At 35.6% G+C, this 17,847-nt stretch overlaps 1 protein-coding gene across 1 annotated transcript in view; it reads left to right on the top strand.

The window, feature by feature from the left end:
• The window catches only part of LOC100799053 (pentatricopeptide repeat-containing protein At4g35850, mitochondrial), a 34,173-nt gene extending 33,039 nt beyond the window's left edge, over positions 1-1,134 (top strand). The window contains exon 13 of the mRNA XM_003524680.5: positions 683-1,134. Coding sequence (XP_003524728.1) covers positions 683-784 — 102 coding nt within the window. The 3' untranslated portion in view covers positions 785-1,134. The remainder of the gene's footprint in view (positions 1-682) is intronic.
• Positions 1,135-17,847: the final 16,713 nt, after the last annotated feature.

The raw sequence follows: 17,847 nt of genomic DNA, 5'->3' as shown, positions 1-17,847 counted from the left end.
AAAAGAAGAGTAGAGGGGGATCCAAAAACCTAAACTACTGATGCCATGTAAGAAGAGTGATTTCCTGTGTTGTGTGTTATTACCACACACACTACCTTTATTTATAATAAGAATGGATACATAATAAGGGAAACCTAATAATGAAGAGTAAATAAGGAAATCCCTAATTTTAGCTATACAATGAAAGCATATCAATCATATCCTAAACGTATATTTCACAGTATATTCATATTTGTGGTAAAAATATATGAATCGTAGTTGCAGAGGTTGAAAATTCTGTTATCTCAATTGGAGATAATAATTAATGAGTTTAATTTTTATCCACTATCACTAACCTTTTTGTACTACAATCCAATCTTGTTTTGTTACATTGTTTTGTTTAATTTCTGATTTAGTAGTGTGGTAATTCAAGGTTAGATGGTGTAATTACACTACATGGATCAAAATTAAACGCATATGGTTGGAAGTGTTCCATCTTTTTGCATGGAAGAGTACAATAAATTTCCATTTGACCATTTCTATGTTCTCCAAATGACTTTATATAGTTTGAAATGCTTGTATTGTATTTGAATTTGAATAAATAAAAAACTAAACTCTAGGATATGAGGCTCTTAGTAGTGGTCAAACTATCTTCCCATTGAGTGTACCCTTGATGTTCACTGCTTTGTGTGTGGAATTGCAGGATCGAGAGATACCTGAAGATGATCCTAGACTTGTATTGGTTTCTGGAATATACAACAACCTTAGCGTGAGATTCGGGAACAGGGCGAACATAAATTTATAGAGATTTAGGCTCTTACCTTATTGTTAAGAATTCTGTTAACTGCTAACTATTTTGAATCGAGAATCCATAAGTTACCTGAATTATTTGTTTGATTCATGTATGATATGGTACGTAGAATCCGTGTATTCTCACAGGGTTTTGATGCTGCCAAGAATAAGTTTAACCAAGTGTTGGTATTTTAGGAGATTATGTAGAGCATTTTATACCTTTTCCCACCATTTAATAGTTTACGTTTCTTTTTTTTTTCTTTTTTGAAATAAGTATTTGTTTCAGAGTGTGAATACATGAGGTAGCATTAACATGAAGTTATTTCAATGTCAATGAGGAACACGTTAAGTATTTTTAATTTACCCTAATCTCTTTTTAATTGTTGACTTAACATGACTATCACCTCAAGGAGGAAAGTCTTATGTGGTTTTTGTATATAAATGTTTACTAAGTAGATTATATTGAGCCACAATATATGTGCTGCAAGCTAAACGAAAAAAGACTATTTTGTGGAAAATTGGTCAATGATGGCCTTCCATGGATTCACCTATTTAAGTTGCAGCTAAAGTATAAAAAATGTGAGGCATGTGAACAATCCAAGAACATGATAGGTATAGGAACTACTAAAGGTACTAAAGAAACAAGAATAGCTACTAATTCATTAGCTAATATAATTTTGAAAAGTTGAAAACTTTTCAATATTATGGTGTTCTGTGTAGGTTTTTATGCAAAAGATTGTTCTTTTTTTGTTCTTTCTGTTTCTTGTTTTAGGTCTTGTAGTTCAGTTGTTTTAATGGAAATGACATGCTTTCAATTATTTTTTATGAAAGATACAGAAGGATTGGTATAATGAATATTGCTTCTAGCATGTTGCTATGTTACATCCTAAAATAGATGGAATATAAGTCTAATCCCATTAACTAAGCAGAATAAATGTAAATAGTCATGATGGAATTGTTTGAAATTTTTACGAATTGATAAAATCAAAATGCAGATATGCAAAATATAGAAACAGATATTATTATTGAATATTGCAAACTATGAAGATACAAAATAGGCTCAATTATCATTTTGGTCTATTATGTATGGTTAAATTTGTCTTAAATTTTTTTCTACTTGCTATCTTATCAGTGTTATCAAATAATGGCCATGACGGAATAGCGTGACGGAAATTTAAAAAAACGTCACCGAATAACGGTGGCGTTGTGGGTTGCATATGGTGGTGCCATGGCGGAATTGCGGAAAATGTGGAATAGCGGCTTTTACTTTTTTGTTTTTTGCGTGGTAGGTGTTGGGCTGACTCAACCCAACCCTACCCGATATTCTATTACAAAAGCGCAACACACAGCGGGGAGAACACACAGCACAAGACACCCGCACCCAGCAGCGATGAACGGCAACAGCACGACCCCGTGAAGGCGACGCACATGACCCCTCACCCGCACGCGGCCAACAGCACGATGAATGACGGCGACGAACGGTAACGACGCACGCGAGGACGACGGTGAATGGCAAACGACGAATGTCAACATCGACGACGAACGTAGCTTCAGTGGTGCGCTTTTTTTCTTTTTTTTGCTGTTTGACACCCATTTTTTTGATGTCTGCAGCTTTTTTTTCGTTTTTCTATTTAACACCCTTTTTTATTTTTGACACCCATTTTTTTTTCTATCTGACACCACGTTTTTTTTTAACTTTTTTAGTTTATTTGAATGCAATCCATTATTTTTTTTAATTTGAATGAGTTTATTTGGTATTGGTACTTGGTTATTTATAATTATATATATATATGTATATAATTTGTTTTTGTCCGCCATGACGTCTGCCATTTTTCACTACGCCATCCGTCATATTTTTATGGCGGATTTTTGGCTTTCCGCCATGAACCGCCATCCACCATTAACAACATTGTATCTTATTAAGAAAAATTGTTTTAATTTTAGTCTTTGATGCTAGTTACTTTTGAGTGATAATGTGATTAGTAGATTGGACAAACTTGATTTTCCTTAAATTAAAGGGATTAAAATAAGTTTGTTTTTTAGATTTATATCAAAAGTTTATAGTTTTTATAGACTATCTTATCTTAATATATAAATTGACTTATGCCTTAAGGGATATTTGTTTCACAAAATCTTCTAGGATTCCAAAGAATGTAAAAATGTGAATGTATATTTCAATGTTTGTTTGAAGGTAATGAAAAAATATTCTGGGAAAGTGAGATGTTCATGTTTATGTTGATTTAGTATTGAGATGATTTTCATGAAAAAAGGATGGAAATATAAATTCCTATGGAGTGAGAATCATATTAATTATATAAAAAATTTAATATACCTTGAATATCAATACCTATATATTAGTTAGTAATTCAAATTCTACACTTCAAAAAGACCATGAATTTAAAGACAAAAGACAAGCATGTTGTAGTTGTTTTTGAAATTTAATTATTGATATGAAAACATATTATCTATTATGTTTTTACTTGGGATGTGATTAAAGTTTTGTTTTGCGTCTCTTTTTGTGTTACTTGTTTTTTTACTGAAAGCAATATTTTGGTGTTGCATTTCTTTAATACTAAAATGTGGTTAAGAAATTTATTGAAAAAATTTGTAAGATTCTTTATTATTATTTTGCCACATGTAGTGTCCAGCTCAGTGTGGTTGTTTAAATACATATAATAAGTTCTTTGGTATGAAAATGATATTTTTGTAATATAATATACATTTTTTAAATATTTTTGAAAATATAAAAATATTTTCAACCCAAATTTAATAAACAACAAACTATTTTTTTGAAATACCTAAAAATAACATTTTCGGAAAAAAAAATCTGTGAAAAAACGCCTCTTAGACCTCCATATTAATTCTAGTCAATCGTATTAAATTGTAACTCCTCATATTCTATTAGCTTATCATTTCTTAGACGTTGAGTCTGCTGCTATCATTAACTATTGCCTTTAGTATTTCCTATGCCATCAGTTATAACATTTTTTTTGTTCCAGCAATTAATTCACATGCTGAAACTCTTCGATAATCCCAATAATTAAATTGAAACAACCTTTCCCTTCCCTCTTTCAAAGTTTTCGTTTATATATATATATATATATATATATATATATATATATATATATATATATATATAAATTTAAGCTTTAATTTAATAAAATAATAAAATAAAACTAAATTCATTCTCCTCTATTTGGTCCCACCATCTTTTCTTTGCTGCCCTTTTTCTTCTCCGGCTTCTATCACCCACCACCGTAACAGTTGCAACAACACTACAACCCCAAGCATATCACCACTTCATACAATTTTGCGCATCGGACCAACCAATAAATTGGAAATAATTCATGCACAAGAGTAGTTGTTGCAAGTGGAAACAAAGCCAAATTCAAAACCAAGCCACTATTAGCAAATTTACACCAATTAATCAATAAAATGACTAAAGTTTTAAATGATCATTACTAAAAAAAAGGGTTTTTTACGACATCGTTTCTACGACGGTTATAACTGGAACCGCCTTAAAAAGTGGTTTGGTGGCAATTTTGTAATTATCGTGGTGAAAATTGTAATTCATGACGCACATTCTAAGGCGGTGAAATTTGCGCCGATTTTTATTAAATAACTGTCATAAATAAATAAAAATAGCTGAAGGGGTTTAGTCGTTACTTTTCGACATTTCAAAGTTCACTCCTAGCTAGCCTTTCTTTCTTCTTCCTTTGCACCTTGACTGCTAACCCCACTCGAACCCTAGCCTTGTTCTTCATTGTTCTTCCTTTGCACCTAGCTTGACCAACCCAACTTGAACCCTAGCCGCTTCAGGTCGTTCTTTTAACACCAACCCCACTTGAAGTTCCCAACAACGTTTTCATCTTCTTTCACGGCTCGAAGCTCGTGACTCGAAATTGAAATTTCGTTTTCTCCTCCACCATAAGCTGTTGTTGACTCCCCCTTCCAAGTTACCTCTCTTCTACTTAGACTAGCTAAAGATTGAAAGGAGTTTAGGGTATGCGGTTACAAGGTTTTTTCCCCACTCAACTATTCAAGACCTCTCCCAATGATTATGTTCGTCGGCAATGGTAGGTGAAAGAAGACAGAAGAGAAAAAGGGAGGGGGAAAAAATACGGTGGGACCAATCAGAGGAGTGAAAATTTAGTTTTTTTATATTAAATTGAAGCTTAAATTACTACAATATCCCTAAGGTACATTAATTACATGAAAACAAAATGTAGTTTTCTTTATATATATATATATATATATATATATATATATATATATATATATATATATATATATTGTTGTGGAAGTGATGAAGAACAAAACAAGAACAACAACAGTAGATGTAGCAGAACAGAAATGTCATACACACAGATTTTGCAACAAATTGCAAGAAAGAGATATGAGAAAGAACACACAGATTTACGTGGTTCACCTTTGGTCAAGGCTACATTCACGGGAGGGAAAACAGAAAGCTTTTTCTTACTTATGCAGTATACAAGTGGAAGCTTATATTTAAAAAATACCGGGCATCCTTGCCTTGTATAAGCAGAGGACAAAACAGAAAAATAACAGAATAAACTTTCATATGGATTTTAGTCACAACTCAATAATTCACCACCTTGAACTAACATCCATATAAGACACAAACTGCTCCCTCCAAACACACATGATCTTAACCCCAACAATCTACATTGACCAGGCTTAAGCAGTGATCAAACTTGCTCTTTGGAACTAGCTTTGTGAACATATCAGCAAGATTGTGTAAAGTGCTAATCTTATGAACTTTGATTCTTCTTTCTGACCAAATGAAGTGATATCTAACATCTATATGCATGGTTCTATCATGATGAACCTGATCCTCGGTCAAGCATATAGCACTAAGGATGTCACAGTAGATGTTAGCATATTCTTGATTAATTCCAAGATCATTTATCAGACCTCTCAGCCAAATTCCTTCCTTTGCAGCTTCAGTAAGAGCCATATATTCAGCCTCAGTAGTTGAGAGGGCAACAAAAGGTTGAAGTGTTGCCTTCCAACTCACCAAGCAGCCACCAAGGGTGTAAGCATACCCTGTTAGGGACCTTCTCTTGACCAGATCAGCAGCAAAATCTGCATCAGAATAGCCAGTGAGGCAGCAATCTGAGTGAGATCCATAGATCAAACCTACATCTGAAGTCCCTTTAAGATATCTAAAAATTCTCTTCACAGCCTTCCAAGGTTCCTTCTAAGGTTGGTTTAAGAACCTACTGACCATGCTAACAACATAAACAAGGTTAGGTCTAGTGCAGACCATGGCATACATGAGACTACCAACAACACTTGAGTATGGAACCTTTGACGTATAGTCCTGATCAGCCTGAGCTTGAACCTTTATCACAACAAACAACTTCTCTTTTTCTGAAAGGGGAGTGTTGATAGGTTTAGAATCAGTCATTCCAAACCTCACAAGTATCTTTTGAATGTAATCCTTTTAAGACAAAAATAGCCTTTTCTGAGTTCTGTCCCTATAGATCTCCATTCCTAAGATTTTCTTTGTAGCCCCTAGATCTTTCATATCAAATTCACCATTCAAGAGGATCTTCAGATTTTGTATATCACACATGCTTTTTGCTGCAATAAGCATGTCATCTACATAGAGTAGAAGATAGATCATTGATCCATCCTTCACCTTGTTGTGATAAACACAACAGTCATAGAGACTTCTCTTGAATCCTTGGTTGGTGATAAAGCTGTCAAACCTCATGTACCATTGCCTTGAAGATTGTTTCAAACCATACAAGGACCTCTGTAGTTGACAAACATACCTTTCTTTTCCTTGAACTTCAAACCCTTCAGGCTGTTTCATTAGAATATTTTCTTCCAATCTTCCATAGAGAAAAGCAGTCTTGACATCAAGTTGTTCAAGTTCCAGATCTTGGTTTGCCACTATAGCAAGCAAAACCATGATGGATGTATGTTTGACCACAGGTGAAAAGATTTCGTTGAAATCTACTCCTTCTTTCTGGCTAAATCCCTTGGCAACTAACCTAGCCTTGTATCTTATCCCTTCCTTTTCTGAAAGACCAGGTTTCCTCTTGAATATCCACTTGCAACCTACCACATGTCTTCCTTTAGATAGTTCAACAAGTTTCCAGGTCTGATTTTTATACAAAGATTCCATTTCCTCTTTCATAGCTAAAACCTATTTTCAGCTTCAGGATGATTGATAACTTCTTGGTAAGTGGCTGGTTCATTTGAATCTATTTCTTCAGCTGCATGTAATGCATAGGCAGCCATGTCTTCAAAACCATATCTTTCAGGAGGTTTAGTGACCCTTTTTGGTCTCTGATTGATTCCAGAATTGAGCTGCGAAGGATCAGGTTCAGCAGCCAAATGAGACTCATTTGCACTGGAATCTTCTGATTTCTCACCTTCTTGAAGAACCACAGGAGATGTTTCGGAATGGCCCCCTTTTTTTGAGTCTTTGGTTATAGATTCTACATCCTTTTCTTGATGAGAGTGGCAGCTCTGTGTTCCAACAATTTGAACCTCAAGCTTGGGATGAAACATATGTGATTCATAAAAAATTACATCTCTGTTGAGAAGAACTTTCCTTTCAGTTGGTGACCAGATCCTATAGCCTTTCACCCCATCACCATAACCCATGAACATACCCTTTCTTGATCTAGGTACTAGCTTTCCTTCATTGACATGATAATAAGCATTGCAACCAAATACTCTTAGGTTTGAGTAGTTTGCTGTTTTGCCATTCCAGATTTCAATAGGAGTTTTAAGTCCTATAGCAGTAGAGAGTGTTCTATTGATCAGAAAACAAATTGTATTGATAGCTTCTCCCCAAAAAATTTTATTGAGACCAACATTAGACAATAAGCATCTTGTTCTTTCCATAAGTGTTCTGTTCATTCTTTCAGCAACTCCATTTTGCTGAGGAGTGTTCCTAACAGTAAGCTGTCTAGCAATTCCTTCATCTCTGCAAAATTTGTTAAATTCTGTTGAGCAAAACTCCAAGCCATTATCAATTTTAAGTCTTTTAACTTTCCTTTCAATTTGTTTTTCAATCAGTGCTTTCCATTCTTTGATGCATTTGAAAGCTTGACTCTTCTGACTCATGATGTAGATCTATGTCATTCTTGAGTAGTCATCAATTACAGACAGAAAATACCTTCCACCACCTAGAAAAGGTACTATTGCAGGCCCCCAACAGTCAGCATGAATATAATCAAGAGTTCCTTTGGTGGTGTGAATTGCTTTAGGAAATTTAATCTTATGTTGCTTGCCGAAAACACAGTGCTCACAGAATTTAAGTTCATCCAGTTTTTGATTTCCCAACAGCTGTTGTTTTTGAAGTATCATCATACCTTTTTCACTCATATGACCTAGCCTCGTGTGCCACAATTAAGTTAAGTCAGGTATGCTCTTATTGGATCTTGATGCAACAGCTACTAGACCATCATCAATATATGTTGTACCTTGAAGTATATAGAGATTCCCCCTCTTTATACCCCTCATCACCATTGTAGAGCCTTTCTGAATTTTCATGACCCCATTTTCAGTGCTGCATTTGAACCCCTTTCCATCCATAATACCTATAGAGATTAGGTTCTTCTTCAGCTTTGGAACATGCCTAACTTCAGTTAGTGTTCGAATAATTCCATCATGCATCTTGATTTTTACTGTGCCAATTCCAATTGTCTTGCATGAGACATCATTTCCCATGAAGACATTTCCACCCGATTTCTCTTCATAGGTGTCAAACCAGGTTTTGTTAGGACACATATGAAAGGAACAACCAGAGTCTAATATCCACTGATTTTCAGAATGTTGGTGATGATTAGCAACTGAGAGAACAAGTTCATTTTCAGATGTGGAACCTTCCTTGGCAACAGCAGCAGATGACTTGCCCTTTTTCTTAGGACAATCTTTCTTCCAATGACCTGGCTCCTTCCAGTAGTTATAGATATCCTTTGGATTGACATGAGCCTTCTTCTTTCCTTTAAACACCTTTTTCTTGATGTTCTTGATGGAGTTAGAGACCACCAGACCAGATCCATTTGATTCTTCAGAATTTCCAGATGCTTTAGATCGAAGTTCCCTTGAGTATAAGCTGGATTTCACCTCCTCCATGGTGACACATTCCTTACCAACACTAAGAGAATTGACAAAGCTCTCATATGATGATGGTAGAGAGGCTAACAGAATCATGGCAGCATCTTCATCCTCTATCTTAACATCTATATCTCTTAATTCCATCAAAATAGAATTTAATTCATCAAGATGATCCTTAAGAGATGTACCTTTTTTCATGTGTAAACCAAATAGACGCCTTTTCTAGAAGAGCTTGTTGCAGATTGACTTAGTCATATACAACTTTTCCAACTTGAGCCATAAGCCACTTGCAGTTTCTTCATTTGCAACTTCATATAAAACTTCATCAGGCAAAGAAAGCAAGATTAGTGAGTGAGCCTTTTCTTCTTGTTCTGCAAGTTCTTCTGTCTTTGAAACAGAGGCCTTTTCTTTTGATTCAGAAGTCACTTCTTTCTTCACAGATGCAGAAGTAACTGGAGCCCAAACACATTGTTCCTTCAACAAAGCACGCATCTTGATGCGCCACAGATTGAAACTATTCTTTCCATTGAATTTCTCAATCCTGATTGTGTTTGACATGATTTCTTGAGTGTTCTTGATCACAATGAATCAACGAAAGAACTAGAAACAAAACTCCCACAGCTTGATCTTCGTATTCAGACGAGAATCTTGAATTCCCTTGATCGCAACTTGAACTCTTGATACCAGTTTGTTGTGGAAGTGATGAAGAACAAAACAAGAACAACAATAGTAGATGCAGCAGAAAAGAAATGTCATACACACAAATTTTGCAGCAAATTGAAAGAGAGAGATATGAGAAAGAACACACAAATTTGCGTGGTTCACCTTTGGTTAAGGCTACATCCACGGGAGGGAAAACAGAAAGTTTTTTCTTACTTATGTAGTATACAAGTGGAAGCTTATATTTAAAAAAATACAGGGCATCCTTGCCTTGTATAAGCAGAGGACAAAACAAAAAAATAACAAAATAAACTTTCATATGGATTTTAGTCACAACTATATATATATATATATATATATATATATATATATATATATATATATATATATATATATATATATATATATATATATATATTTCTGCCTTTGAGAGCGTAGCTGTACGTTGCATATTTATTTCTTGATTGAAGCTCACTCGATTTGATTAGTTTTCTCATCCTTATTACAGTAAGCTTTTATGATTTTCATATGGAAGTTTATTCATACTTTGATGATCACATTAAAGATGCCATGGAGGACATAAAAAAAATGCATTTTCCCTGTGAAGTCCTCCCTTGCTATGTAATATATTTTTTATTCATCATCAGCCATGTTATGTAATAATCCTATTTCATATTTTGATATGTGGTTTTAACATGCATAACAGAATATCCTTAATCATTTTTATGCAAATTAGTAAATTCATATATATCTTATGTCTTTCTTTCTTTTTGGTATTTCTTTTTAATTTTCATATGCGGGCAGAACAAAATTACATTGCCTAAATTATTTGTTGCTGATTTTTATGACGATATTGAATCTCAAGTTAATCTGGAAGATCCTTACTGGAATGTTTTCGAGGTTTTGGTGGAGAAGACAAATATAGGTAAACTAACCAATCACAATACAAAAATCATGAAAATAGGTAAACTTATTCAGTATTGTTGCTCTAACTTTTTCTTATAGCACTTTTTATTTATACATTTATAGTATTCAGTCATGCTCTAATCCTATTTTATATTGGTGTAATTGTTGGTTTTTGGCCTGTTCTTACTAATATACAGTAATATCACACACATATTTACATGCGAATTTTACATGTTGGTCTTCTCTAATATGACAGATTTAGTAACTCTCGCTGGTATATATTATATATGAATTTTCTAAATATTATTGTGACCTTCCTTCTGGAATAACACATTCTTTTTATTTTATTTTATTATGTTACAGGTTTTAGAAATTAACATGATTGCAGTAAAAGAAGAAAAAAGAAATTAACATCATCTTTCCTTTATCATGCATAGGATAATTCAAATAGATGTCTTAGGGCTTTGTAAATTCTGAAGTACATTCGAATTTTCTCTAACACCTCAAAATCAATTGAGATAAGAAATTTCTCATTATTTTTCGAATGAGTGGACATAATTTTTTTTATTAAGAACTGTTAGTTGTTAATGTGTGTTAAGTTTTTTGTTTGATTCTATTTAACTACTAAGTGAACATTATAACTCTTGAATAAGTGGTGATAATAACTCTCTTGACACTTGAGAGAATTTAAACTTAAAATTTAGTGAGACATAAAACACATTTTTCAATATTTGGAAACTCAGAAATTGATAATTGTTATTCTTACAAGTATTTTCTCCGAAGTCTTTTTTCATCCATCTTAATTTGAATCAGGACAATTTTTTGGCAGCTTCAAAACAAAATGAGACCTAGATGATTGCAAAATAAAAATTTGAAGGTTGTCATAAAGGATGTTTGTAAAGGAAGATGACAAAGCAAAAGCAAAAAGGAAGAAACTACACGCGCAAAAAGAAAGTGCCTAACGCATCAGCATGAAGCGCCAGACTAAGGCTAGAAGGGGCAACTTCAAATATTTGCATGGAATTATCTTGAGAGGATCCCATCTTGGCCAGGATGTCAGCACACATGTTTCCTTCCAGCAACGTATGCAAAATATTCTCAGTCCAAGCATGTCGAAGAAGCTCCTGAATGGACAAACAGATATGGACCTTATCACCCTCCACACCATCCTTAATCCAAGTCTGATTGTCCATAACATCATAAGAATTCCGTTGAACGAAACCAAAGGTAAGCCAGAGAGGTTGAGATAGAGTGCAATCCCGAACCAAATGTAGGAAATTCTCTTGCTCCTGGTTACAGGGAGCACAAATTGAAGATCGGAGCATGCCTCTATGACAAAGCACCTCCTTACTTGGGACCGAATGATGGAAAGCAAGCCATAACAAAAACTTTATATTCTCCGGCATTTTGGCCTTCCACAGCCACCTCCACGAAAGGTGAGGAGCAGTATGTTGTACTGCATGTATCTCCAGTAATAATCCACTTATAACCCGCCTTTACTGTGTATCTACCATCTACGCTCTCCCAAGCATAAGTATTAGGAATATTCGCATTCAAATGATAACTTCTCCCCTCCAACTCTGTTTTGACATGTGTTATGTATAAAATTGTAATACATATAAAGTAACAGAATCAATGAAATATAGACGTCAATAAGCAACGAGATTGATATTATTCATGCTCAGAGGTCACACTATTCCACCATGATACGTGAATAGTAATGACGATACAGTGAAAAGGGAAAAGAATAATAACGAGAGAATATTTTTCCTTCGAGAAAATGATTAGAAGCCAAAGAGAGAGAGAAAGAAATAGCTCCTTTCTTTCCACCCCCTTTCTCTTTCCTCTAACAAACTATTTGTACCCCTTTTCAGCCTCAAACCCATGCAATTTTGAGCTAGTAAACTTCATGCATGTGCTTCTCCTGCACCCAACATCCTGAGGATCATTTGTCACGTGTTCGGGATTCCTCCTTTGGTTATCAGCCTCTAATTCGGATCCCACGTTATTTTCATCCATTACAATTCCTCCCCGTTTAAAAACAACCTTGTCCTCAAGGTTGAATGATGGATATGTAGCTTCAAATGCGTCCTTATCTTCCCATGTTGCCTGAGACTCATCAAAACCTTCCCACTGAATTAATAACTGTTGAACCTGTTTCTGTCCCTTGAGAAGAACACGATCTTATAGGATAGCTCGTGGCTGAATGACTGGTAGTTGTTCCTTAAAAGTGAATGGTAAGGGAGCATAAGGTTGAGTGTGATTTCCATGGCAAGGTTTGAGCTGTGAGGCATGAAACACCGGATAGATCTTGGTCGAAGGAGGCAATAATAACTTATATGCAACAACACCAATTCTTTCCACCACAGGAAAAAGGCCAAAGTACCTTAAACTTAGCTTCTGATTCTTCCTGAAAGCAATAGTGTTGCCTATAAGGTTGAAGCTTCACCAGAACCATATCACCAACAACAAATTCCTTAGGAAGTCTCTTCTCATCGGCATATTTCTTCATCACCTACTAAGCTCTTTGTAAATTACACTTCTACTTAGCTAAAGTAGCATCTCTGAGCATGAGCTGATCTTGCACTGAAGCTGAATCTTGCAAATTAGGAGTGTATCTCAGTAGTTGAGGAGGTTTTCTACCATATACCACCCGAAAAGGAGTCATACCAATACTAGTATGATAAGCTGTGTTGTACCAATATTCTGCCCATGGTAGTAACTTATACCACTCCTTAGGACTATCAAATGTGAAGCATCTAAGATACATTTCAAGGCATTTATTGACAGCTTCTGATGGACCATCAGACTGTGGATGGTAGGCTGTGGACATGTTTAATGATGTACCACTCAATTTAAACAATTGTTGCCAAAATTGACTAGTAAAGACTTTGTCTCTATCAGAAACAATTGTCTTGGGAAATCCATGTAATTTAACCATTGTATTCATAAATGTTTCAGCTACAACCTTGCTGGAATAATTAGCCTTCAGATCAGAGAAATGAGCATACTTGGATAATCTATCTACTACAACCATAATGACTGTGTAACCATGGGACAAAGGCAGCCCAGTGATGAAATCCTTGGCAACATCTTCCCAAACCTAATCTGGAATAGGTAAGGGCTGCAACAATCCTGTAGGGGCTATAGTGGCAGTTTTCACCCGTTGACACACTAAACACGTCTGAACATAATCCTTGATGAACTTATGCATGCCCTGCCAATGAAATTGAGCAGTAACTCGAGCCAATGTCCTTGTATATCCAGCATGGCCACCAACCAATGAATTATGACATTCATGTACGATTTGTTGTTTAAGAGAAAGATCATCAGGAATAACCAATCTACCATTCCAATATAAGAGACCATCATATAACATGTAATGAGGATCATGGGGCTTATTTGTCAAGCATAACTCTATGACTTTTTTCAATTTATCATCATTCAGTAGGGCTTGTTTAATTTTTGTGACGATGTGAAATTGAGGTTGAGACCATGCCATGTAAAAGACCTAGATAAAGAATCAGCAGGAATGTTGTCTTTACCAGGTTTATACTCAATGGTGAAATCATACTCAAGTAATTTGTGAAGCCAGGTTTACTGCTCAGGAGTTTGGATGGCTTGGTCAGTTAAACTTCTCAAACTCTTTTGATCTGTTTTAATTACAAATTTGTGTCCCAGCAAGTAGTGTCTAAATTTGGCAATAGCCTCAGTGAATGCGTAAAATTCCCTGGTGTATGTTGACTTCTTTTGCAAACTAGGTGTTAATTTCTTAGAGAAAAAGGAAATAGGGTGATTATCTTGACTCAATACTGCCCCTATGCCCAAACCCGAAGCATCAGTCTCCAATGTGAATGGTTTATTAAAATCAGGTAATGCCAAGACAAAAGCTTGTGTCATGGCTGCTTTGAGTGAATCGAATGCTGTCAATGCCTCATTGCTCCACTGAGAGTTATCTTTCTTTAACATATTAGTCAATGGTGTAGCTAGAGATGCATAACCTCTAATAAATCTTCTGTAGTAACCTGTGAGGCCCAAAAGCCCTCTAAGTTATTTGATATTAATAGGAACAAGCCATTCCAACACAGCTTTAATCTTTTCTTTTTCCATAGACACCCCAGATCCTGAAACTGAATGACCCAAATAGTCAACAGTTTGCAAGCCAAATGAACATTTAGAAAGCCTAGCATAGAGTTGATGCTGAAGCAATAGCTGTAGGACAATTTCCAAGTGTTGTAAATGAGAATTCCAAAAAGGACTATATACAAGAATATCATAAAAAAAAACAGTACAAACTTGCTCAACACTCCCTTAAACACATCGTTCATCAAACATTGAAACGTGGCAGGTGCACTGGACAAGCCAAATGGCATTACGAGCCATTCGTAGTGGCCTTGATGAGTTCTAAAGGTTGTTTTATGCCTATCCTCCTATTTCATCAGGATTTGATGGTATCCTGACCTGAGATCCAATTTAGAAAAATAATTAGCTCCATGTAATTCATCAAGTAGCTCATCCACTGTAGGAATGGGAAAACTATCCTTAACAGTGATGGCATTCAAAGCCCTATAATTTGTACAAAACCTCCATGTACCTTTTTTTTCTTGACCAAAACTATTAGAGAAGAAAATGGACTGGTGCTTGGAACAATCAGACCCTCCTCCAACATATCCAAAATCATTTTTTCAATATGTAGCTTCTGACTATGGGGATATCTATAAGGCCTCACTTTCACAGGTCCAGTGCCATGCATCAACGGAATAGCGTGGTTTTGAGATCTATTGGGAGGTAGACCTTTAGGAACAACAAAGACTTGTTTGTATGTATGAATCAAGATAGCCAATTCAGGTTCCATGTACCTAGGTATATCCAACCAATCATCCTGAGGATAGACTGGAATTTCAGGTTGTAATGCAAATAGTTCGGCAATGGCATTAGTACGGTACATTCTTCTTAAATGATTGAACTGTGCAGGACTGGCTGTTGTTGATTTTTCACCATGAAGAGTCACAAATTGCTTGTCCAAGTAAAATTTTAGTGTCAATGTGTTGTAATCAGATATGTGTGGGCTCAGAGTAACTAGCCAAGCAGCTCCAAGTACTAAATCAGCACCAGTAACAAGCAACAGATAGGCTGATAATTGGAGTGCATGTCCTTGGATCAAAACGTCCAACTTGCTGACTAAACCTTCAGCAATTAAAAAGTTTCCATTGCCTACCAGAACATGAAAATTAGGGACTGGTTCAATAGGTAATTTAAGACAGGAGGCTAGTCTTGGTTGGAGAAAATTATTAGAACTTCCACTATCAAGCAGAACTTGTATAATAATACCATTGATAGATCCTTTAAATCTCATCGTGCCCACCCCAGCAGACCCTTTTAAGGCATTAAAAGATAAATGGTGCTCAAGAGAGTTTATAGTATACAACTATTTTTTATGGTCTGGCGGCTCAGGTTCTATAATTACATTCTCATCTTCGACAATTTGCAAGAATAAGTATTGTTTATTGGGACATTTGTGGCCAGGTGAGTATTTCTCATCACAAGTAAAACATAGGCCCTTCTCCCTTCGGAGTTGAACCTCAGCTGATGACAATTTTTTTACGTTATTTGGTTTGAAGGTAGAATTGGTTGGTGTTGGCAGGAGTGGGGGAAGGCTTGTGGACTTCACGGTTTGGGATAGAGGAGGACAGGTACTTGTGGTTTGTACTTTGTGTTAGACCTTGTGGCCTCAATAACTTAAGAGGGATAGACTTAGAATGCAGAAGAAGCAACAATAATCAATTTAATAATGTTCTTTAAACATGCAAGGAAAAATTGATTGCAATAACATAAATGAGATAAGGGAAGAGAGAATGCAAACACAGTTTTATACTGGTTCGGCCACAACCCGTGCCTACGTCCAGTACTCAAGCAACCCACTTGAGATTTCCAATATCTTTGTAAAAATCCATTTACAACTTCTGAACCACACAGGAACAACTCATCCCTTGTGTTCAGGAATCCTTACAACTCAAGAGACCCTCGGTCCCTTAATCAATTTCATTGAGTAAGAAGAATGGAAGAAGAATTCTCTCTTCAAGAGAAGAATATTACAATGAAGATCCATGGATGAACTCTTAATGATATTACAATGAAGATCCATGGATGAACTCTTAATGAATTTGCAAGTGTTTGCCCAAGAGTTCTTGAGAGAGCATTTGGCAATGAAGTTCTCTTGGAATCTCTCTCGTATTTTCTTTTGAGAGAGGATAAAACATTTTGGCCAAGCAAAACTCTCTGCAATTTCGTCCCAAGTCACACATATATATAGGCCTTTGATGGCCATTCAAAATCCAAATGATAAGATGTGACTGTTGGCGATATTCCTTGAAAATCGTCTCTGGTAATCGATTACAGAATTAGTGTAATCGATTACACAATTATTTTTCTTGAACAGTTGTGACTCTTCATTTAAAATTTGAATTCCCAACGTTCAGAGTCTCTGGTAATCGATTACATATGATGTGTAATCGATTACACATTTTCATGTGCCTTGGTAATCGATTACATGTGCCTTGGATGACTTGAAATCTTTTCATTTTGACGCAAGGCTTGATCTTGAAGAAATCTTGAATCAAGGCTTTGTTTGTTGAAACAATCTTGTATTAATCTTGAAGCAAAATGAGCCTTGTTTAATTCTTCTTTTGACATCATCAAAATCATGTATGCATACATTCACACTTTGGAAGTAGGTGAGGAATTATAGAGTTTGGGTTTGTAAGAATATTTTTCTTCATACAGCTTTGCCAATGACACAGATCTCATTAAAGTAGTGGGACTTTAAGCCACAACATCTCGACGAATTTCAGTTTTTAAGCCTCCGATAAAGCAATCAAGCAAAGCCTCCGTGGTAACACCTTGTATTCAATTAGCTAATGCAGTAAACTGAACATAATAATCTTGAACAGACCCAGTTTGCATCAACTTAAACAAATCAGATCTAGGTGTTCATACGGTGAAGGACCAAATTCAAGCTCGATAGCTCTGGTAAAGCCAGTCCATGAGACAAAAGGATTAGCTCGAGACATCATTTGATACCATGGGACTACCTCTTTGTCAAGGTGAATAGCAGCAATGGTTAATCTCTAATCATTCAGTGTATTATAATAATCAAAGAACTATTCGGCCTTAAAGATCCACTGCAGTACATCAGAACCATCAAAGCGTGGAAAATCGATTTTAACATTACGCACTAGAAACGGAGGCATCTTCATGCTCGAACTAGATGACGAATCAACTTTTTTCTTGAGCAAGTCATCAATAGCCTTTTTGAGGGTGTGAAAACGTAAATTGTAATCAGCATTGCGAGATTCCATCAGCTCCAGAATTTTTTTACGTCATTGGAGAGGTCTTGGAGGCGTGTGT

This window comes from Glycine max, chromosome 5 (assembly GCF_000004515.6).
Source record: "Glycine max cultivar Williams 82 chromosome 5, Glycine_max_v4.0, whole genome shotgun sequence".
NCBI classification, from domain to species: Eukaryota; Viridiplantae; Streptophyta; class Magnoliopsida; order Fabales; family Fabaceae; genus Glycine; species Glycine max.
The sequence above is the reverse complement of the archived record's forward strand: the minus strand, read 5'-3'. Positions and strand labels throughout refer to the sequence as shown.